The sequence below is a fragment of the Rhinolophus sinicus genome, linkage group LG02 (assembly GCF_036562045.2).
Source record: "Rhinolophus sinicus isolate RSC01 linkage group LG02, ASM3656204v1, whole genome shotgun sequence".
Classification (NCBI taxonomy): domain Eukaryota; kingdom Metazoa; phylum Chordata; class Mammalia; order Chiroptera; family Rhinolophidae; genus Rhinolophus; species Rhinolophus sinicus.
Genome location: NC_133752.1, coordinates 40547472 through 40572804, shown reverse-complemented (window position 1 = coordinate 40572804; position 25333 = coordinate 40547472). Strand labels below are relative to the sequence as shown.

The window sequence follows — 25333 nt, the reverse complement described above, 5'->3', positions numbered from 1 at the left end:
TTTTATTCTTCTTGTTGGCAATTGCAAAAGGAATTCGTTTTCTTTTTTTCTGAGATTTCATTGTTAGTATTTCATTGTTAGTCCATAGGAATACAATGGACTTTTGTACGTTGATTTTGTAGCCAGCAGCTTTACTGTGTTCATTTATTGTTTCTAATAGCTTTTGGGTAGAATCTTTACGGTTTTCTATATGTAGCATCATGTCATCTACAGAAAGTGACAATTTAACTTACTCATTCCCAATTTGGATGCCTTTTATTTCTTTCTCTTGTCTGATTGCGAGGTCATCAAATACTATGTTGAAAAGCAGATAGGGGACAGCCCTGTCATGTTCCTATCTGTTGTGAACATAGAGCAAAGGGCTTTAGTTTTCACCGTTAATTATGTCAGCTGAGGGTTCATCATATATGGCCTTTATTATGTTAAGGTATTTTCCTTATATACTTATTAAGTGTTTTAATCATAAGTGGATGTTGTATTTTGTCAAATGCTTTTTTTGCATCTATTGCAATAATCATACGATTTTTGTCCTTTATTTTGTTTATGTGGTGTATCACATTGATTTGTGTATGTTGAACCATCCTTGTGCCCCTGGGATGAACCCCACTTGGTTGTGATATATAATCTTTTTAATGCATTGTTGCATTCGATTTGCTAGAATTTTGTTTAGGATTTTTGCATCTGTATTCATCAGAGATATTGGTGTATAGTTTTCTTTTTTTGTGTTATCCTTACCAGATTTTTGTATCATGGTAAGGTTGGCCTCATAAAATGTGTTAGGGAGTGTTGTCTCTTTTTTTTGAAAGAGTTTGAGTAGGACAGGTACTAGATCGTCTTTGAATGTTTGGTAGAATTCACTAGTGAAGCCATCTCGTCCCGGACATTTGCTTTTGGGAAGGTATCAGATGACTGATTCAATTTCCTTCCTGGTGATAAGTCTATTTAGATTTTTCAGTTCTTTGTTATTCAGCCTGGGAAGGCTATATATTTCTAAGAACTTGTCCATTTCTTCTAGGTTATTGAATTTGGTGGCATATAGTTCTTCATAGTAGTCTTGGATGAGCCTTTGTATTTCTGTGGCATCCGTGATAACTTCCCCTCTTTCATTTCTGATTTTGTTTGTGTCTTTTGTCTTTTTATCTTAGTGAATCTAGCCAAGGGTTTGTCAATTTTATTAATCTTTTCAAAGAACCAGCTCTTTGTCGCATTAATTTTTTTCTGTTGTCTTTTTGTTCTCTGTTTCGTTTAGTTCTACTCTGATTTTAATTATTTCCTTCTGCTGACTTTGGGTTTCATTTGTTCTTTTTCTAGTTCTTCAAGGTTTAACGTGAGGTTATTTATCTGGGATTTTTCTTGTTTCTTGAGATAGGCCTATAATGATATAAATTTCCCTCTTAAAACTGCCTTCACTGAATCCCCAAAATTTTGGTAGGATGTATTTTCATTCTCATTTGTTTCTATGTATCTTTTGATCTCTTCTCTTCCTTCTTCTTTGACCTAGTCATTCTTTAAAAGTATGTTGTTTAAACTCCACATTTTTGTTTTTCCTGCTTTCTATTTGCAGTTGATATCCAAAATGCAATGCCTTGTGATCAGAGAATATGCTTCGTATGAATTCAATCTTCTTGAATTTGCTGAGGCTAGTTTTATTTCCCAATAATGGTATATCCTTGAGAATGTTCCATGTACACTAGAAAAGAATGTGTAGTCTGATGTTCTAGGATGAAGTGCTCTATAAATGTCAATTATGTCCATTTCATTTAATGTGTCAGTTAGGGCTCATATTTTTTAATTGATTTTCTGTTTGGATGATCTATCCATAGCTGTCAATGATGTATTTAGGTCCCCTACTATAATTGTTTTGGTCAATTTCTCCCTTTAGTTCTGTTAGTAGTTGCTTGGTATATTTCAGTGTTCCCTGATTGGGGTCATAAATATTGATCACTGTTATGTCTTCTTGTTGTATATCTTCCCCTTTATCATTATGAAATGTCCAGCTTTGTCTCTTGTTACCTTTTTTATCCTGAAGTCTGTTTTATCTGACATCAGTATCGCTGCACCTGCCTTTCTCTGGATACCATTTGCATGGAGTTTCAATTTCCCCTTTTTTACTGTGAGTCTATATTTGTCCTTTAGATGTTACTTTGGAGGCAGTATATGGTTGGGTTAGTTTTTTGATCCAATTGCTACTCTCTGCCTTTTTAGTGGTGAGTTCAGTCCATTTACATTTAGGGTGATTATTGCTATAAAGATTTCCTATTGTTCTATCTTTGGTTTTCTGGTAGGACTTTGTCTCCACTGTTTCTTGGCCTTTTTGTTGCTGTCTGTTATTTCAGTGTGGTGGTATTCTATGATTTTCCCCCGTTTCTTCTTTTATTATGTCATGTATTTCAGTTCTGGATATTTCTTGAGTGGTTACCATTAAGTTTATGTAAAAGAAAGTTTTGGGTGTCCGGATGGCTCAGTTGGTTAGAGCGCGAGCACTGAACAACAGGGTTGCTGGTTCGATTCCCACATGGGCCAGTGAGCTGCACCCCCCCACAACTAGTAGATTGAAGACAGCAAGCTGCCACTGAGCTTCTGAAGGGGTGACTGGATGCCTCAATTGGTTAGAGCGCGAGCTCTCAACAACAGGCTTGCTGGTTCAATTCCTGCATGGGATGGTGGGCTGCGCTCCCTGAAACTAAAGATTGAAAACGGCAACTGGACTTGGAACTGAGCTGTGCGCTTCACAGCTAAACTGAAGGACAACTTCTTGGAGCTGATGGGCCCTGGAGAAACACACTGTCCCCCAATATTCCCCAATAAAAATTTTAAAATGTTTCATATTTAGAGTATTCCATTTTCTTCAGCATGCTTACTTTCTCCATTCCCTTATGTCAGTTCAGACCTTTACTCTCCCCCCTTTTATGTTTTTGTTGTCACAGATTATCCCCATTTATGCTGGTCGAATAGCCTCCTTTAGTATTTCTTTTAGTGCAGATCATGTTAGAAAATTCCCTCAGCTTCTGTATGTCTGGAAAGGTTTTTATTCCTCCTTCATAGCTAAAGGACATCTTTGCTGGATATTATTCTTGGTTCATAATTTCTCTCTTTCAGTAATTTGAATATTTGAGTCCACGCTCTCCTGACTTGTAGAGTTTCTGCTGAAAAATTGTTGACAACTTAATGAGCTTTCCTTTGTAGGTTACCGTCTTCTTTTCCCTGGCTGCCATAAGGATTCTTCCTTTTTCGTTAATTTTTGACAGCTTCAATACAATGTGCCTTGGAGAAGTCCTGTTGGGGTTGAGGTAGTTAGGTGTTCTATTTGCTTCTTGGATTTGAGGATTCAGTTTTTGAGGATTCCACATGTTTGGGAAGTTCTCGTCGACTGTTTGAATATACTCTCTGTTCCCTTTTCTCTTTCTTCTCCTTCTGGTATGCCCATTCTTATATTGCTCTTTCTGATGGACTCAGAAAGTTGTAAAGTTCTTTCATTTCTTTTAACTATTAAGTCTGTTTCTTCAATCTGTGTCATTTCCAGATTTCTATCTTCAGTGTCACTGATTCTTTCATCTGGTCAGCTCTATTACCTAAGCTGGCTGTTTCATTCTTCATTTGTTTTCTTGAGTTTTTAATCTCCAAAAATTCTATTTGGTTCTTTTTTAAGATTTTAATCTCTTTCGTAAAATGTTCGTGTTCTTTGATTGTATTTCTGAGTTCATTAAATTGCCTGTCTATGTTTTCTTGCATCTCATTAAGTTTTTTCAGAACTACAATCTTGAATTCTCTGTCATTTAAGTCACATGTTTCCGTGTCTTTAAGTTCATTTTCTGGAGACTTCATTTTCTTTCTGAGCTGCCGTGTTACCTTGGTTATTCATGGCAGTTAGTGAATTATTATTTCTCTTCCTAGACATCGACAGGAGTGGGTACTACAACAGGTTGGTAGGAAGAGGTCTTTCCTTTTCTTTCTAGTAGGTGTTGGTGGAATGCTTTATTTTCTCTCCGACTACAGCCTTTTATTCTCTCTCACATTGTAATGTTGTATTTTCTCTGCACTGTTCCTGGCTTCTCACACAGTGGGGGCATTCCTGGAAGGTGTACTTATCTTTTGTGAGCAGGTTGCCTGGGTTTCAGGGCACTGCCTCCGTTGGGGGATGTGGAAAGCTTCTGAAGTTCCGAAGCTCTTCCTGCACCAAATTCAGGGCCTGTGTGTTTCAGTGGCTCTGTTTACCCTTGCAGGGATCTGCCTAGATTGGTGTGGACAGGGGTTGGGTGGGTTGTGAGAGGTGGCTCAGAGCAATGGCGGTGACCACCACCACAGCCAGTCCTGCACCCAAGGCTCCCTCCCCTTCGCCGGAACTAGTTGAGCTGTTAGTCTGTGGCTGCGGGCCGCAGTTCTCAGAATTGCAATTACTCTGTTTTTTTGATCTGACACTGCTGCTGTTCTGCTTCTAGCACAAGAGGGTGGGGGTAGGGCTAACTCTGGGAGGGTGAGGAGGGGACGGCTAGGCTCAGTGCCTAAGCCTTCTGTCCTCTGCTTGGCAGTGAGGGCTTAAACTGCCGTTTTCACCCTTCTTCCCTCAATCTTTGTTCCGAGGTCTCTGCCGTGAGCATTGGGTTCAGCCATGTTATATGCTGATCCCTCAGGCGGGACTGGGCCATAAGCAGAGCCCTAGCAGTTCCCAGTGGCTGCGGTAGCTCTGGAATGCAGGGAGCTCGGAGCTTCGAGCTAGGTCTTCATCCTGAGCCTGCGTGGCCTGTCTCCCCACTTTCTACTTCCCTCCTGCTCATCCAAGTTGCTCACCTTTACACTATTTCAGTTGCATGTCTCTTAGTCTTGCCTGTCTGCTGTGTAGGGAGTCCTTTGTGGAGTTATAGTTGTGCAATTTGTTGTAAATTCCAGGGGAGATTTCAAGAGGCTCACATCATGCCGCCATTTCTATGATGTCATCCCTCGAGAATTTTTAAAGTGAGAACGAACGAGGTTTTAAAACTAGATTCCTGATAGAAATAATATAAAATGAATGATAAAAATTTTAGTTTAGTCCATTGGGGAAAGAATGGTAGTTTTGTACATCAGAATAGGTATAAAGTACCCATTGTTAGCCATTGAGACATGCCTTTAAAAATTCAAGTAAAAATCAAAGATCCTGTCCCAAACTAGCATGTTGGAATAGACCAAAGACAACTAAACTTACCATGGGGGATACGAATGTTGAATTGAGTGTTGGGCCTTGGGCTGTGGAGCTAAGATACTGAAGTTGGGTTTAAGATCAGGACTGAATATGTAATTGGAGAATTATCAGGATATGAATATTGACCTTATTTTATCATATGGTAACTTCATATTCTTTCGTTGTGGGATAATGTTATATTTGCACATTTACAAGAGTGTTAGGGTCTAAATCAGCTTATAGGATAAAAATTTTAAAAATTGTAACACTCCTCTTTAGCTAACCCTTTATTTACCTAACATGAGTTAAGATTTTATTTCCTGCCATTCTTCTTCAGTTACTATGCCACAGCCACTGTTTCTTGAGTATGCCAAGCACAGTCCATCTTTCTTTCTTCCCGTATGCTCATTTGCCTCCAAGGCTCTGCTAATACTTGCATATAACTCTCAGCTTCTTCATTTCATTAGGTGTTAGTGAAATGTTACCTTTCTTAGGAGGCCGCCTGGTGATCAGTCTCTCTGAAGTAGCATCTCCTCTACACCCTGCTTTGTTCTGTTTTTCTATATAGTATTTATCACTACCTAACATGTGATGTATTTGTGTTTCCTTTACACTATAATGTGCAAGGAGCACTTGGGGAAAAGGACATGTAAATGTATAGTTGAAAGTACAATATGGTAACTCATAAGGGAAGATTCTAAGTAGTGTAGGATGACAATCCAATTCACAAATGATAGTTCATTCTTTCTGGGAGGATCAGGAAAAGTTACAGAGAGATGACTTTTTGAGGGGACCCTAACCAATGAATCATTGCTTATTCAGTGAACATGGGATGAAAACATATGTTGCTTGAAGAGTCTGTGCTATGTGTATGGGAAGGGGGAGGTTATCTTTGGAAGAGGAGGTTTAGGGCAGTGTAGATGAAGCTGAAAAGAGAAAAGGAACTAGCTGGGGTGTTAGGGACCTTTTATGCTATGTAAGGGAGCATGGTCTTTATTTGGTACAGACTGTAGAGCATTTCATTATGAGAAGACCATTAATGAAGCTATTGCATTTGAAGACTAAATGTAGGGGAATGATAGTCAGGATGACAGGAGGCAGTTTAGGGTAGTTTTATATGACATATTTGATGGTATTTGGTGAGGTTTAAAGATAAATGTTCCCTGCTTAGACAGTTGGGTGATTGACACTATCAACTGAATTAGGCAGTACATTTAGGAGGAAGACCCTAAAACATGTTGAGTTTGAGTTACCTCATTCCAGTAGTGAAGTCTAATAGACGGTTTGTATATCAGAGTTTGGAGCTCAGAGAGTAGTTGGAATCTAAGAAATCAACTTTGGAATCATTGTGGTAGTTAAGAAAAAATGCTCTAAGCATGGTGCATAGTAAGAAATATCAACCTTTAATGATGGTCTAACGAAGGGAAACCAACGACAAATACAAAGGATGACTAGAATAGTTACAGAAATGATAGTGGCCTGGAAGCTAAAGAAAGAAGAGAGTTCCAGTTTGGAGTGTAGTGAACATTGTAAAATGTTGTAGAGAAGTCAAGTTGGATAGGAACTTATCAGAGACCACTTTCCGTTTTGTTTGCCATAGAGAAATTTTACATTTTTATGTGGTCAATTTGGTTCATTCCTTTTCTTTAAGGCTTTTGATCAGACAGGCATTCACTACTACCACATAAATATTTTCATCCATGTTTCTTTCTCGCATATCTGTGCTGACTTTGTTTTTAATTGTAGTAAAATATACACAACAAAACTTACCATCTTAACTATTTTTAAGTGTACAGGTTAAGGAGTGTTAAGTACATTCACATTATTGTACAACCAGTCTAGAACGCTTCATCTTGCAAAACTGAAACTCTATACCTATTAAACAACTGCCTCCTACCCTTAGCCCCTGGCATCTACCCTTGTACTTTCTGTCTATGATTTGACTACTCTGGGAATATCATAAAAGTGGAATCATACAGGATTGTCTTTTTGTGACTGGCTTATTTCACTTCCTCAAGGTTCATCCATGTTGTGCATGTGTCAGAATTCCCTCCCTTTTTAACGCTAAAAAAATACTCCATTGTATGTATACAGCACATTTTATTTATCCACTCATCCATGGATGGATACTTGGATTGCTTTCACCTTTTGGCTCTTGTGACTTAACACTGCTTTGAAATGAGTGTGCAGAAATATCTTTGAGACCCTGTGTGGGGACGGAGTCCCAGAGAGCAGTTTCCAGGCTCTCGACCTCACTTGGAAAGGTGCTGGCTCGGGTAGTAGATGGCCATCAGCTGTGACGAGTTAGCCAATTAGCCACTGATATAACAGCCGGGGCTGTGTTGGTTGATTGGTTGGTTGGCAGGCAGTAAAGCAGACCGCAGATTACGCATCGTGTGGATCCTACTTCCTGTGTCTGGCCCGGCCGCCAGCGAGACTGGGGTGCAGGAAGACCCCTTGTTGGAGTACCGGCAGATCTTTGCTTTTGTATCTCCAACCCACCTGCCAGCGAGAATATAGTGGTATGACTCCCCTATCCATGGCTCCATTGGTGTTCCTTTTTGGCCTCACCATATCCTGCGTTCTTGTGCGGGGAGTGGAACCAGAGACCCTGCGTTACACCCTGCTTTCAGTTCTTTTTGGGTACTTACCCAGAAATGGAATTGCTAGATCATACAAGAAATCACCATGTTTTCCACAGCAGCTATACCATTTTACATTCCCACCAACAGTGCACAGGGTTCCAGTTTCTCCACATCATTGTCAACACTTGTTTTCTGTTGGTTTTTTTGTTTTGTTTTGTTTTTGATAGTGAAACTGATGGATATGAATTCAGTTTTGTGTTGACTTTTTTTAACCTTAAATCTTATTTGGAATTTTTTTTGTTATAAGGACTAAAGAGAGGGTGATTGTTCCTTCTTTCACTCATTATTTGTCATTTACTAGTCAGTTTTCCCAGAATTTTTTTTGACAAATCTTTTTTCTTTTTGTTTTTTATTCCTTCTTCTGCCTCCCACTCCTGCTCTGGTTCAAGCTGTTGTTTCTCAGTCTAGTCGTGTAGGACACAGCTCCCTGGCCCATGCTGGTGTTATGAGCCTTGTGTTCCCCCTGGTTGAGGCATTTGGTAGCTGGTTGGCCGCTCACAACAGCTCACGGAAGCTTTCGACAGCTGCTGGCCACTCACGATGGCTGCCAGCCGCTCACACTGGCTGCTGGCCACCCACGCTAGCCACCGGCTGCTCCTGGCAGCACATGGTAGCCCGCGGAACCACACGGCAGCCCACTGCAGCTCACGCCGACCTCTGGCTGCTCACGGCAGCCCAGCTCCAGGGAGAGCCGTTGTTCACAATCTTAGCTGTAGAGGGCGCAGCTCACTGGCCCATGTGGGAATCGAACCAGTGACCTCAGCTAGGAACATGGCACTCCAGCCACCTGATCCCCCGGGCTGGCCCAAATCTTTTTTCTTATATTTGAAAATTCATCATTATATTCTAAATTCACATGTGTATTTGCATCTTATGGACCATTAGTCTTTCTTCAATCTTAACATTAGTTTGTCACATTATTTTTATTCTTGTAGTTTTATCACATACAGGTTATATATACCACATATATAATATATAGACAGTAGATTTTAATATGAATTTCTTTTTTTCTTCCTTTTTGACCAGAAATTTCAAATAAGTGGTTTCTATGGTTTTTCTTTAAATTTCTAAGTGGCTGAAATTTGCCGCAGTGTTTTTAGTAATATTTACTTCTAATTTCACTGTTTCGTGACTTGAGAATGTGGTCTGTAGTACTTCTTCGATTAATTTACTGAGATTTTCTTTGTGGCTTAATAGACCATTTTTGTAAAAGTTCTTAGAGTACTGTAAAGAAAGACATAATATAATTTACTTAGAGATATAATGATATGCCAATAACAAATGAGTTTTTACTTGTATCATATTTCACTATGAATAATAGTTATAAAGTCAGTTTCTTGGGTCATGACTAAATACATACAACTAATTTTTAATGGAGTAGAATAAATAGAAAATTATCAAAGATGAGGTGTGATCAAAAAATACTGTGTATGTTTAAATTAAAAAAAAAATCATTACAGTAAAAGAGACATTGATTGCCATTAATTCCCCTCACAATACTCCCCCTTGCTTCCAGCACACTTATCCCATCATTCTTGCCACTTTCTGAAGCAGTCTGGGAGTCCTCTTTCGTGTCTTTAGTTGTGCTGTGGTGGCTGCCTGAATGTCCTAGACTGATTCAAAACATTTACATTTCATGGTCATTTTGACTTTGGAGAAGAGCCAGAAGTTGCATGATGCCAGATCTAGTGAATAAGGTGGATGAGGACACATAATGTTTTTATTTGACAGAAAGCTATACCAGAGGTGATGTATGACACAGAGCCTTTCTGTTGTGATGACTAAATACGGTGAATGCTGCTGCCGAGTGCCATCCAACAGAAAGGCAGGGATCTTTAACATGGGAGTGGTGCGTTGAACCTTAGTAACAGTGTGACAACTTTCAGCTTGTTCGGTGCAGTCAGTCAGGTGTGAGCTACGGTTGAAGGAAGCTGTGTTTTAAAAGTGTGTTGTAAATCGTCCTCCATCATGCTCCGTCTCACACATCGTTTCTGTACACGGCAATTTCTGTCAAATAAAAACATTATGGTGTGTCCTCATCCATCTTATTCACCAGATGTCGCACTGTGTGACTTCTGGCTCTTCCCCAAAGTCAAAATGATTCAGGACATCGAGGCATCCACGACGGTGCAACTAAAGACACTCACGAAAGAGGACTTCCAGAACTGCTTCAGAAAGTGGCAAGAACAATTGGATAGGTGTGTTCAAAGTGAGAGGGAGTATTTTGAGGAGGATTAATGGCAATGTGTCTTTTACTGCAATACATTTTTTTAAACATTCACTGTATTTTTTTTATCACACCTTGTATATCACTTACAGTAAAGCTTCTGAAACTTGTCTTTGAGTTATGTGACTTAACAATTTCTGTGTTTAGAGTCATAATCTAAAATGTGTCTCTTACAGTGGGTTCTGATTACAAATGTTTTAAAAACACTGTCCTATATCTTATTTTTGTGTTCTCTTCTCTATTAAGAGCTTAGAAAAGATAATTAAAGCCTCATGTTTATCTCTGTTAACTTTTTGCCTTATGTATTCTATAGTGTTTATATATCCCGTAGTGTAACATTACATTATTAGTATGCAGTTGAGATATATGTCTATTATATTTTTATTTTAGATACAAATTCTGTTATTAAAAAAATAACCTCTCTAGGTTTAACACTTTTGCTTTGTCCAGTATTAATAGCATGACTTAATTTTTCTTTCCGTTTTTTTCTACCTATCTTTATCTTTTCTTTTGGCTTAAACCTGAAACATTTTGTTAGAAACTACTCTTCAATCTTGTATTCAATGTAGTCTTTGTTTCTAGAGCTTTCATCAGAGAGATAGTTTGATGTTTCCTTTATAAGAGGCTAAAGGTATTTCCCTAAGTAGTATGACATTCAAGTTAAAGACTATCCAGATTTTACAATCTATTGTTTTATAATAACCCTTTTAAAAGGGCAAATATATGATCTGTTTTACTTGGTATTCAAAGGAACTGCCTTGAAAGTCGGTTGCCATGTTAGAGAATTGAACCATGTAGGGCAATACACAATTAAAATATCAAAAATGGCACACTTTTGTAAGTCTGCATATAGGTATAGAGGTTTATGTGTTCTCATTTCACTTTGGGAAATCTATTTATGATTATCAAGTTGGTTTAGACTATTTCTATTTGAACTCATAATCTCCCAGGAGTGATTTGTTTTGTTTTGTTTTTGAGTAGTCCTTGATCTTGGACCACTTGGAAATGTGATATCAGTGGCAGGCTTATATGCTTTTGTTTCATGGTAGACTTAGATATGAGAATGGGTACAGCATACTGGAAAAATTTGTAACGTAAAATTGTTTTCTCTTGTGCACCCACTAATGGGGAATTTAATTTGGAATTACTCCCTGGATCCTTAGAGTCTTCTTGGATATGCTAATGATGTTGGTTCCATTACCTTTGGTGAAGAGGAAGTATCATCATCTTGTATCTCTAAAACAAAATAGGCTTTTTAACTGTTTTTGTATGAAAGGACAGACTGTTTTCCCTTATGTTCCTATAGCATGCTATTTATTCCTGTTGGTGCATAGATTATGTCTCAACAGTTATTTGTGTACTTGGCTACTTAGCTCTTATGTTTGTTTCTTTAGGATAAGTGCACCTATAACTTGACTTTTTTTTTTTCTTTTATATCCACCACCTCCTGGTACAGTGCCTTAAACACAAGGAATTCAGCAAATGTCAGAATTGAATAGTAGCCAATGTTTTCCTAATTGTTTTTCCTTTCACCTTTCTTACCTTCATTTTTGTATTTTTCTGTTTTGTTTCCTTGTCTCTTTTGTGCTGCTGCTTGGAAATGCTTATTTGCTGTGGGTCAAAAAGCATCATTGTGTCAGGAATATCTTAGGTTTTTTTTTGCTGTTGCTTACTTCCAAAAATAGTCCAAACAAATCTAAGCATTTGGCACTATTCTAATTCTAGAATATTGAGCATTTTGGAATGTTGATATTTTATATAAACAAGCTCTTACTGCATCCCATTAGTTTTCAAAGTGTGGTCTGTAAACCTTTGGGGTCTCTAAGGTCATAACAATTTTCATAATAATATTAAGACATTATTTGCTCTTTTCACTATGTCGATATTTGCACTGATGGTGCAAAATCAATGGTAGGTAAAATTGCTGGTGCTTTAACACGAATTAAGGCGGAGACTCCAAGCTGTGTAGTCATTGTATTCTTACAATTTTTTAAATCCCAGTTTCACTTAAGAGTATTCTTGATGAGGCAGTAAAAATTAGTTTTAGTAGACCTCAACTTACCAGTATGTACTTTTATAGTATTTTGTGAAACAAATGTGAGCTACCCTTTACTGAATACTAAAATATAGTGTTTATCTTAAGGGAAAGCATTTGAGTGATTGCTTTGAGTTGTGAGCTAAACTTACCGTTTTTTCACAGAACACCACTTTACTTGAAAGAACTACCAACAAATTATAGTTATGCAGATGTTGATACTTAGCAGACATTTTCTCAAAAATACTGTTGTATTATGACCTCCTCCCTCCCCATATTATCGAACTACTTCCTCTGTTAGTCACTTGCCAGTTAGTCTACTGGAATGCCACTTGGTTTGGTGCAGTACGCATGTTTATTATGTATATTTTGGTGGTATGTATTATATATCCAGTAAAAGCTCTAAGTAATTGAGTACGTGACAGAGAGGAAGACAGATTTTTCCTTTATTTTTGTGTTGTTAGCTAAGCATACTACAGGTTAGTTTTAAAAACTGGTGTATGTGTTCACCAAATATATTTTGTACTATAATCTGTATGAAGTAAAGGGAGAATATCATAGAAAAGATGAATATATAATCAAGTTCAAGAAACTCTAGTCCTCCTAATACTTAGAGAATTTTTAGACCCCCCCCCCCCAAGCACTGAGGCATTTAAATGGCTAGGCTTGAAACGATTATTCTTTTCACATAAAGAGAATTATTTTCCTTTTTTTTTTTTTTTTGCCCCCACTCCCCCATCCTCCCACCTCCCATTTCCCCCCTCCCCCCCGCAGTTTTTAAGCCATTGTTTCTCAGTCTAGTTGTGAAGGACGCAGCTCCCTGGCCCATGCTGGTATTATGAGCCTTGCACTCCATCTGGCAGAGGCAGTCCTTCCTCAATCGTTGGTCAGCCGCTCACAGCAGCTCTTACTGGCTGCTGGCGGCTCATAGCTGCCAGCCAGCGAGGCCACCGGCTGTTGGCAGCAGCCCGCAGCAGCTGGCGGCAGCCCTGCTCCAGGGAGAGCTGTTGTTCACAGTCTTAGCTGTAGAGGGCGCAGCTCACTGTCCTATGTGAGAATTGAACCGGTGTCCTTTGGCATTAGGAGCACGGTGCTCCAACCACCTGGCCACCCACTTTTTCTTTTTTTGATATCCTTGGTCCTTATACGTCCCTCCTGCTTCCTCTAGTAAACCTCCCCCCTTTTATTTTTCTAATTTTTTTTATTGGGGAATATTGGGGAACAGTGTGTTTTTCCAGGACCCATCAGCTCTAAGTCAAGTCGTCGTTTTCAATCTAGTTGTGGAGGGCGCAGCTTACTAGCCCATGTGGGAATCGAACTGGCGACCTTGGTATTATGAGCACTACGCGCTAACCACTGAGCCAGCCATCCGCCCTAAAGAGACTTTTTGAAGAAAAGATGATCCAAATCATTTTGCCATAACCCTTTTGAAATTTTATAAGAAAGCAAGACACTATCGTTGAAGTGTTCAGGTGATATGCATTAGATTTAGGTCAAATTTTTGATATAGTAAAGACTAAATTTTTAGTTTTATGTATGATTTGTGATATATTAGGAACACTTTGTGAAGGCAGAATCCATAGTACCTTTATAGTTATTATATAGGAGTTGGACTGCAATTTTGTTAATTTACATAATTATCAAAATTTGCAAATGCCTTCGTATTTATGGCAGTTAACATATGTAGCTGTGATTTGTTTCAATGCAGAGTTCTTAACCCAGGTCACACTCAACATTTATAAAATTGTTCTTTTGGAAAAAATCTGATTTGCTTTTTCTTAGCGTTGATGGGACTTCATTGTAAGAAGTAAAGAAATGTCATTGTTTTAGTGCCATCCAGACCATTGTGGGCCTTGGTTGATGTTATTTACCATTATGGCTCATGAGCCTCATTAGGGGAAGCTAAGAGTTTTAGAGTAGAAGGATTTTTAGATTTTGCTTCAGGTTTGAATTTCATATCTGCTACTTTCTCCTATAAGACTTTGAACAAGTTGCTTCCTCAAATCTGGGTTTATCTATAAAATGGTAGTATAATGTATGCCCTAGGGGTTATTGTGAGGATTGAAAATGTTTGTGTTTCACCTGAGGACTTGAGACTCACTGAGGAAGTAAATAATGGCAGCTATTGTTTTTTAAATCAATATCTTTGAACCAAAAGAGTCATCGGATCATTGCTTTTTAAAGTATACTGTATTCATTTTACCAAGGCCCTGACTATAATACTTTTACTTTAATGTGAGTTCTTTAAATCTGATCTCTTCCTCGAATATATAAGGGAGAATGGTGGTTTGCTAGGAGAAAGGAGAATAATTTTGAAACTCAGCCCTTGGAGAGAGGAGACTGCCATGGCACGAGTGGCCAGGAGGGGTCGGCCTGAGGGGGGAAGGGCGAGGAGATAAAGAAAAGACAAGGAGACAGGAAAGCTGGGATCGGGAGGTCTACTGTCCACGGATGGTGGAGCAGTGGCGCAGTCTTTATTTCACACATGGTTTATATACACTCTTAGAATAATTGTCTATACAAGCAAGTATTAGCAAAACAAGCAAGTATCAGTAGAACATTCTGTTCTGTGTATTGGCAAGTTTGTATGTCTGTGGCTGCATTAATGTTATCTTGTTCTTTCTGGGAAGATGCAGAGGCGAGGCTTCCCATGGATGACCTTGCAGGCTGCAAGGTCCTTGTCAGCTTACAGCCCTCTCCCTACAGGAGACCTTGGTAGAATACACCTCTTTGGACAAATGATGCCAATTTTACTAGTCTGTGAGGGCTGCCATAACAAAATACCACAGACTGGGTGGCTTAAACAGTAGATATTTATTTTCTCGCAGGTCTGGTGGCCTTTCCCTTGGCTTGCAGATGGCCAACTCCTTGTTGTGTCCTCACATGGCCTTTCCCTATACAGGCACATCTTTAGTGTCCCTCTCTAGAACATCATTCATACTGGATTAGGGCCCCACCCTAATGGCTTCTTTTTTTAATTTAATCACCTCTTTGAAGGCTCTATCTCCAAATACATTATATTCTGAGGTACTGGGATTTGGAGCTTCAACATACCGTGTTTCCTCGAAAATAAGACCTAGCCGGACCATCAGCTCTAATGCGTCTTTTGGAGGAAAAATTAATATAAAGACCGGGTAAAATAAGACCGGGTCTTAATATAATATAATATAATATGACAATATAATACCAGGTCTTATATTAATTTTTGTTCCAAAAGACGCATTAGAGCTGATGGTCCAGCTAGGTCTTATTTTTGGAGAAATAGAGTAGGAATTTTGGAGGGGACATTATTCAGCTTATAATACCACCATCACATAAGAGAATGTTTATTGGATACTGGCTGTGTGCCAATACTGAACTACATGCTTAATATATATCATCCAATTTTATGTGTGTATTAGCCCTGCGGTTATTAGCATCTCTTTTTTACAGGTGAGGACAGTGAGACTTAGAGGATTAAGTAACTTGGCTAAGAGACAGGATTGAAATTCAAGTCTTCTGGGCTCCAGTGTCCATTCCATGTTCTCTTAGGCAAGAACTAGACTAGGAAATAAAAGGACAGAGAGAACAGAATTAGCATACAAAATACAAACCTGTTTTGCAGTTTTCAGCAGGGTTTGCTAGTAAATAATGTGTGAAATGGAAAATCATTTAACACCAGCCCTGGTAGACTAGTAATTTTTTCTTTCAAAAGTAGTAGAAATTTTTGGTTATAAAATGGAAACAGTGAGTGAGGTTAAATATTTTTAGCACATTATTCTAATTATAAAAAAAAATTTGTTTTATTTTTAAGTTGCTCCAAATGCCTTCATTCTTTTTTCTTTTGCAGAAGATTCTAGTGTTCCAGAAGCTCCAGTAAATGAAAGAAAAGCAAGTATATCATATTTCAAGAATCAAGGAGGAATACAGTATATTGATTTGTCTTCTGATAGTGAAGATATTGTCTCCCCAAACTGCTCCAATACGGTTCAAGAGACAAAATTCAACAAAGACACAGTGATTATAGTGTAAGCAGCTTAATAGATTCATTATATCTGCATGTATGGGAGAAAAAGTTACTTAATTTGAAATATTTTGATTTCCTTTTTTTTTTTTTCCTTTTCCCTACTATAGCTTGGTTATTTTTTCCTAATTTAGAAATGTAGAGGTTTTGTGTGTGTGTGTGTGTGTGTGTGTGTGTGTGCGTGCGTGTGCACGTGTGTGCGTGTACACGTGCGCGCGTGCGCGTGTGTGTTTCTAGATAATAGTAATTTTCAATTAAGTTTAGTGAGAGCAGATATTTAATTTTTGTAACACTCCATAGATATAAAAATTATTTGAACAACTACCTTTCATTACCTCTAACTGCTTTATCATTTATTCTTGAATCTAATAATTTTAACATTTTTGGGACACATTCTGTGGCATAGTACGGAGCTTGTGTTTTAGTCAGGTAGAAAGATAATAAAAATTGCTGTATGTCAAATAACAGATATTGTGAGCAAAAAGGGAAAGCAGATAAGGAATTCAGGACCTGGGGTAGGGGTGTGGTTTCCAAACAGCACAGTTGGTAGCAGGCTTCATTGAGAAGACCTATGCTTGAGCAAAGACCTGAAGGGGGTAAGAAACTGAACCATATGGAAAGGGGGGCAGGAGGTGTATTTAGGCATTTTGAGTAACCTGTTCAGTGACCCTGAAGGGCTATTATGCCTGACATTTTTGAGCAAAGTGGGGGCACATGATGCAGAGAGAAGGTCCTGAGGCCCCAAGGTAAGGAAGGACGGGGGATGTTAAGCGCATACATACATAGGCTGTTTGGCTTCTATACTGAATGAATGGGAGCTAATGGAGTGTATTGAGCAAATGAGTAAAATTATCTGCCATATGTTTAAAAGGTCTTTGAGAATGTAGGGATGTAGTAGTAGAAGCATGAATATTGCTTTAATAACCCAAGCAAGAAATGATGGAGGCTTAGACCTGGCTAATACTTGAAGAAATGGTAAGAAGTGGTAAACTTCTACATATACTTTGAAGATAGAGCAGAGACGATTTATTGATGGATTTCCTGTGTGGTGGGAGAGAAAGGAGTAAAGGATGACCCTATAGTTTTTGGCCTGAGCAACTTAGAAAGATGGAGTTACCATTAACTGAGATAAAGAAGACTTTTGGGTGTGGTGGGGGAGCTCCTTTAGATGAGCTGTGATTGAGAAGGCTCTGACACATGGAAGCAGAGATGTCAAGTAGGCAACTGAATTTGTGACATTTGAGTTCTGGGGAGAGGTCTAGGTTACATACCTAATTTTAGGAGTTGTCAGAATATACATTTGATATTTAAAGCCATATGATTAGTTGAAATCACTAAGGGATGGTAGTATGGCTGGAAAAGAGATCTCTTGGTTAAGGACTTAGGCCAGAGGGACTCTGGCTTTTAGGAACTGGGACATGAGAAGAAACCTGTAGAGGTTCTAAGAAGGAACAGTCATTGAGGAAAGGGAAAGTCAAAAGGTTGTGTGTGTGGTCAGAAGCTAAGTGAAGAAAGTATTACAAGAATGAGCAAGAGATCAAGACTGCTGACAATCCAATTGAGGATTTCTACTTAAAATGAACTTCTTCTTATATATATAAGCCCTGATGAACATGGCTTTGTGCAGAAATTCACTCTGAAATAAAAAGTGAGGATCCTGTTTGTTTAATCCTGAGGTAAACAAATGTTAGCCTCCGCCACCCAGCCAATTTTTACTTTGTATTTTGAAAGAGTTTTAAACTTACAGAAAAGTTTTAAAAATAATAACTCCCACATTTCTTTCAAAAAGATTTCACCCATTTCCCCATATTTGCTTGTCACCTTCATAAATAATAATGATAATTATTACTGAATCCTTTGCCTCTAATATTTTCACATTTATCTACTAAGAACAAGGTCATTCTCTCACATTACAAAAGTAGTATTTCAAATGCAGAAATCCCAGTTAACGTTGGTATAATACTATTAGCAAATATACAGTCCATATTTAAATTTTATCAGTTAATCCCAATAATGGCTGTTATAGTAATGCTACTCAAAAGTACTAGTTTGTAAATAATGTAGTGATTCCTTCACCAAGTAAGTCTTGTAATAAAAAAATAATGCATACCGGGAGTGCCAAAAAAATGTATACAAGCAGACACTTTGGTCAGCGTTGCTCAAGCAGTAGTTCACTGTAATCAGTGTCTGGATACTGATGGTAACCACTTTGAGTACCTCTTGTAATTGCAGAAGTCAAACGTGACTTGTATTCATCTTTTGTTATTGGTATATATGTATTACTACAATTTTAATACAGTTTTCCTTTCTTAAAATGTATATACATTTTTTTGGCATGCGCTGTATATTCATTTGTTCTTTATTCACTTAGCAGTATACATATCTCGTAAATTATATCAGTTCATAGAAATCTTTGTTCTCTTTCACAACTTCATAGTACTGCATTGTATGAATGTTCCGTGGTATAATCAGTACCCATGTATGGGCCATTTTGGCTATCAGGATTTCTTAACCTTAACTGTTTCTACAGTGTGGGCCAGATAATTGTTTGTTTGAGGGCCTGTCCTGTACATTGTAGGATGTTTAGCAGAATCCCTGACGTCTACCTTGTAGGTGCCAGTAGCACCTCCATAGTAAAAAAATTAAAATGAATCCAGACATTGTCAGATGTCCTCTGGGGGCACAATCTCTCCCCTTTTGGAAACCTCTGATAACAGACAATACTCAGAAACTCTGGCAGCTGATAAAATCTCCCAGGAAGCATTAATAGACAAGAAGGAAATGAAGACAGAATCCTAGGTAACAAGGGCAAATCAAGGAAGTGAACAAAGGAAGAAAAGCCGTCTGTAGAGTTTAAGGACAGGCAGAGAGATAAAGGGAAAATCATGAGTAATAAAGTTGTAGAACCCATGAGGTGAGGGGTGGGGTGGGGGGTGGGATCAGATTTTCAAAGAGATTTGTCAGCAGTATAATGGGGTCAACTGTTGCCACGCAGCAGCCTACCCGTCTGTCTCCTTGTACCTGCCCCTAAAGAAAGGAGAGTCTGAGACTGATCCTTTCAGGGACTTTGCTTCACTTTTGTGCTTGCACCTTATGTCTCCCTGTTTGGCCCCAAAATATGGCTGGTCAGCCAATGACGGGTAAGATTCCCCATGGGGGGGGGCGCAACTCAAGCCAGGCGCAGTCGAGTGGGGACCAACAGGAGAACCCATGGGGTTCATAGAGGTGGGCACAGCCCCCCACCTTCCCCCAGCCAAGGAGAGCCTCTGCTTCTGTGGCTGCATTCCTTCCCACAATGTACTGGGGAAGAGATTCAGTGGTGTGCTTTCCATCTATTCATATGCATAAAGGTTTTGTCCCTTGGGGAAATACTTATCCTGAAACTGCAGGCAAGGGTGATTGGCTAGAATCAGTTTCCTATTTTAATGTATGGGATTCACAGATCTTGAGATTGACAAGCTTTATCTCCTGTACTTCCTCACCTAACTAATAAAACTATGCATTGGCCCGTTCAGGGCTCAGTCCTTGAGGCTGCAGTCCCTCCGCCCATCTTGCACTCTTATTCTTGGCAACTGTCTTTGTTAACCCTGTGCCGCCCTCCTCTTCGAGCAGGAAGCGACAGCCAACGAAAGGTTTTTTTTTTTTTTAATCACATTCGACATATTAGAGGATATTATTGCTCTTAGAGCAGTTTCACCTAAGTGGTGGGATAGAAGATGTAAAAATAGTGAGTTGAGAACTATATAGATAATGAGAGTAGAAAAATCTCTCATTATGAAAGATTGTGAAGGAGAGGAGAATTTGTTTCACTGCAGTGTCCTAGAACCTCTGGCACATTGACTGCATTGAATTAATTAGGGCAGTCTTGAGCATGTAGGCTTAGGAGGACGAGCTTGGAGGGGGGGGTAGGGGAAGAAATAGGGGAGACAAAATAGTTGATAAAGCAGAGTCCTTGTAGGAAGTAGAAAGGGCTAGATTCCCTTAGCACTGAGTGGGGACTTAGCCTTCAAGAGAAGGGCATAGCCTTATCTGAGACCGAATAAATGGTCACAAAGTGGTCAACTCTTGTTCTTATAGACTTTTTCTTTTATTATTAAAGCTTCAGGCAAACAGTAAAATAGAATAATATACATAAACACCCATATACCTACCACCTAGATTTAACAGTTGTTAGCATTTTTTTGTGCTTGTTTCATTATTTTATCTATCATTGGCTGAAGTATAGTTACAGACATTCTAACATTTCTCTCCTAAATACTTGGGCGTACATCCCCCCTCCAACCCCCCCCCACACACACACACAAAAACACACACAAAACAATACTGTTAACTGAATAATTCTCTAATACCATTCCCAGTTTATATTGAAGTTCATGTGCTTTGTATCTGGCTTTGCAAACCAGGATCCCAACAAGGAACATCTACTGCCTTCAGAAGTTAGGACTCTTAGCTCTCTTGAGCGTAGTCTACTCCCCACTTTTTTAAGGATTTTAACTCACTGAAAACTATTTTCTTAGAGAAAATAGGTTTTTCTAATTGTTTCCTCCTGATGGTATTGTATTTATTTCTCTTTCACTTGTATTTCTTGTGAACTTGACTTTATACCCAAGGCACAAACAGATTCGTGGTCAGCATGAATGCTTACTACATCAAGAGGCACTTGAGTTTATCCCACTGAATGGTCGTGAGTCTGGTCACTAGCTTGAGATTGTGATGTAGAAGAGTAAGGATTTTTGATTGTTCAGGGTAGGAATTGTAAAAGGATTCCAACCCGAATGCTTTCGTTTTCATAGTGAATTAGGAGAACTAGGAAAATCAGTCAGGAAGTGTGAACATAGTGAGGCAGAATGAATTCTCATATTTGAATTCTCATAGTTGAGTGCAACAGGAATGAGAAGTCTGCATGTATGGAAAGGGAGACTCGTGTAATCGTCTTAAAATATTGAAGGATAGGCATAGTGAGAAAGGAAGAGATTGATTTTACCTTGTTACCTTAGAGCAGTTCAAGAAGTCATCCTAGAAGCTTAAAATATATATTCCTGTCAGTGCCCTAATAGGTACAACTGATCTAATATGAACAGGCATAGAGAAGTTACTAAAATACAGATTCTGGATATGTGCGTAAAAGAGATGTCAAAAAAATAGAACTAGCTGAATAGCAATGTCTGCATTCTCTGATTTCCAGATTGCCTATCATGGTTGAAAACAAAAATTTCAAAATGAGATTTTTTTTGGTTTGTGAGATAGTTGATCAAAATTTGGCCCAAACGTCTTTTATATAGGATAAACATATAAACTGAAATGGAGCAAGATTAAGGTTAGTTGTTATAGAATAAAGCCTCATATGGAATAAATGCTCTATGTCTGCTAAAGAAATGTTTTCTTCCTAGTAGAGATTTTGATATTAAATGGGACCATTCCAATGTTATCATTTAGATTCTAAACACCTAGGCCATTAAATTCTTTTATCTTTCTATCATTGTAGGCTTCGTAATTTCTCAGGAGCAACATGAAAACACTCATCTGATATGTAGAGTATAGGTAAAAAGGAATAAGAAAGAAAAATAGGCATGTAACAAATGTGTATATACCTTTATAAATGCTAGGTATTTTGTTACTCTTTTTCATTCCAACCCAGATAATTGGAGATATTTTCAAAGTATGCTGACTTAGGGAATGTAGGTTTATATACTATATAAACAAAGTTGTTTCAATCTTAGACAGATACAGATTTCATTTAATATGGAAAAGAAGTACAGATATGCTGTATTACATATACACTTATTTAAATTATAACTAAATAACATTAGTAATACATTAAAATACTTTTTTTTTCCTCTGAAAATATTTTTAGTTCTGAGCCATCTGAAGATGAAGAGTCTCAAGGCCTTCCTACCATGGCAGGTGGAAATAATGATGATATTTCAGAATTGGAAGACTTTTCAGAATTGGAAGACCTTAAAGATGCTAAACTTCAGACCTTGAAGGAACTTTTCCCACAAAGAAGTGACAATGATTTACTTAAGGTTATACCTTTTTATAGTAATTGGTTATTGTAGCTGTAATGATGTTATATAAAATCTTTCCTGTATCCAGTGCTGTATTTAGTGAGTAGTCATTTTTCTAAAGATACTTTGTTTGAAGAAAATTACTAACTTTTATTTCATATAATAATTAAGGTAAATGCCAGAGATTTACTTGAGAGTCTTATTAATAGCTGAGGTTATTCATCTATGACTTGTATAATAATCTGAGTTTCCCTCAATAGCTCACATAGCTTGTGAATTTTTATACACTTGAATGGTTCTAAAATGGGGACAGTCCCCCTTCCATCTCCCATTAGAAACTCTCAAAAATGGCTGGAGGCTTTTTTTTTTTCTTTAAGTGACAAAGAGTTGCTGTTGTGATTTAGTGGTGGACACTGGCTTACCATATAGTACATGTCCTTTCTAAAAGAAGTAGCAACTCCTTAGCTGCAGCAGGATATGGTATGTGATATCAATGATAGCCTATTTTTATCAGAGATTCTAATTTTTCAAATTAAGTGAAAAGGCTGGATTTTTATTTAATGTTGATCGTCAATTTAATAACTTTATTGAGATATAGTTTAAATGTTATAAGGATCTCCTGTTTAAAGTGCATAATTTAGTGGTTTTTAGTGTATGTACGGAATTGCACAACCATAACTGTAATCTAATTTTAAAGCATTTTAATCATTCCACAAAGAACCCTTGTACTCATTAGCAATTACTCTCCCAGCCCAAGGCAACTAATAATCTCTGAATTTATGACTTGCCTATTCTGGACATTTCATATATGGGATGATATAGTAATGATCTTTTATGACCGGCTTCTTTTCATTTAGTATAAGATTTTGAGGTTTATGTTATATCAGTACTTCATTCCTTTTCATGGTGACTGATTTAAAGAAAAACAAAATACCATTCAGGGCAAACAAAACAAGTCTTGACTGAAGGTGACCTGGGCCTTCTTAAGTGTTAGCTAAATGAAACTTTAGTGTTATCTTGGGTGTACATTTTCCCCTGCTAGCAGTGTTATTTGTCTCCTGGTATGATTTTTTTCTAGAATAAGAAGAAGTGTAGCCACTAGTAGCTACAGGGCCACTTACACTGCTGGAAAGAGCTTCCAACAGAATAAACTTGATGGAGTACTAAAATAGTCAAAGAAATAAGTCTCATTTTAAAAATACTTTTTAGCTTGTTGCCAATTTTTCATATAATTCAAGGGTATTTTTTTTTCCTGTGGAATTATTTATCTCTAATTTTATAATTACAATGGGAAAATAGACTTGATATGTAGAATCTGTATGTATGTTTCATTAATCGGTATCTGACACATTTGGAATGTAGCTCATCACTCACTCTAAAGCAGAGCACTCTGGAGGTCATCCTGATTTCAGGTGATCCCTATCATTTCAAGAGATTTAAAGGTGACATTCATAAATTACAAAGGCTTTTAGACCCATGTAAAATAATTCAAGAAGTTATAAAATGGAAATTTAGTTTTAGACTTATTAAGAATATGCTTTGGCTGTTTTGAAAAGGAAGAGAGGCCTACAGGATAGCTTGTGATCCAATTTAGGAAAACTAGTGAAGAGAGCACTCTCATTTGATTTGAGCCTGTTTAATACACAAAAAAAGCTGATTTTTTAAAAGTGAGAACATTTAAAAATAAGTAACTAATTGGAAATAGAGGAAACTTTAGCAAGAGAAAAATATAGGGTGCTTAGTTTCTTCTGAAATCTAGTGAGTGTTACAGAATAGTATAAAAAATATATTGAAAATGTCTTTTAAGCAATATAAATATGTTCTTGAATAAGTTAAAACAATTCAGCAATAGAGTAAAAATCAAAAGAGACCTTTATCCCACTCATCTTACGAAGTATTAGATTTTTTTAAATGACTGCAGAATTAATGTATGCCAGTGTCCACCATTAAATGTCAATAAAAAGGGAATAATATAAATGTCTGTCAGTCTCCCCGTCTCTCCCCACCACCCTCCCGCCATACACACCTCAGTGCCTGGACAGGTAGAAAGTTTTTAGGGCTTCAGTGCACAATCTTGTAATTAACAAAAACTTTGAATATACTGTATGTATTTGTTTTAGTTTTTCCTTTATAATAATGATGAGTAAATTTGATACATTTTAAGATATGCTCCGGTAAATTCACACTTTTAGATAAACCAGGCTTCCTGAAAATTTATCATGGGATTTAATGAACTTAAACTATGGCATATTTACTCATCTTATATATATTTAACATATTCTGTAATATTTTGATAACTTCATGAAATAATTTTTAAAGTGTTGTTTTAAAAACATTAACCTTTTTTCATTCTGTTAGTTGATTGAATCAACCAGCACAATGGATGGAGCAATTGCTGCTGCCTTGCTGATGTTTGGTGATGCAGGTATGCCTGACTTAGTTTCAACCCGTGTTAATTTATTAGTTATATAATAATATCTTTTCATTTTTAATATTGCTCTACAATTTACCATGTTCCTTTATGGATTTTTTTTCCCATCATGAATTCTTATAGGAACCTTAAGAGGTATTAGGAACTTCAGGATTTTTTAGATGAAGAAACTGAATCTTAACACATTGTTTGTGGGAAATGAGTAAACTCGTCATATCGCCTCTAGTTGGAACCGGCAAAAATTTTGCAAAGTAAATAAATATAGACCTCTTTTTAAATTAAAACACTGAAAGTTTCATAGAAAAATATCAAATAGATCGAAAGATATGAATATTTTACAGAAAGTCTAATTTTGGCGAGAAAATGTCAAAAAAGCCCCGCGTTACAACGCGATTTGGCGGGAAAATGCCCGCTTACAAAGTGTTAAGGTTTAAGTGACTTACCAGAGCTCATACTGTTAATTTGAAAACCCAATTTTCTATGTTGATTTCCACCCCCTCCTCCAGACAAAGGAGGGGACAGCATTTCATTGGTAATTTTGCTTCTTTTCCACAGATCAAATCTCCTAACAGTGAAGTTTTGGAAGATATACTTTTTTCCTTAAGTGTCCTTTCTAATTGCATTGTGGTTTTATTTACAGATCTACAAATCTGAGTCAGTAGGAATATAATGTCTTGTGGAAAGTCCTAGCTGGTAATCAGCGTTCCTTCATTTAGTAACTGTTTATGCTCTTTTCCAGACTTGGGAAACAAAATAAATGCATTTGAAGGAGTTTGTAATATAAAAGCACCTCCAAGTTTTTTGGAAATGCTATCTTGATTTTTTT

General features: G+C 37.6%; 1 protein-coding gene across 2 annotated transcripts in view; it reads left to right on the top strand.

The window, feature by feature from the left end:
- The window catches only part of SMARCAD1 (SNF2 related chromatin remodeling ATPase with DExD box 1), an 86709-nt gene that overhangs the window by 4770 nt on the left and 56606 nt on the right, over positions 1–25333 (top strand). For both annotated transcript variants that reach the window (XM_019741131.2, XM_019741130.2), the window contains exons 3-5: positions 15895–16072; positions 21923–22094; positions 24435–24501. In XM_019741131.2, the coding sequence (XP_019596690.2) occupies positions 15895–16072; positions 21923–22094; positions 24435–24501 (417 nt within the window). The remainder of the gene's footprint in view (positions 1–15894; positions 16073–21922; positions 22095–24434; positions 24502–25333) is intronic.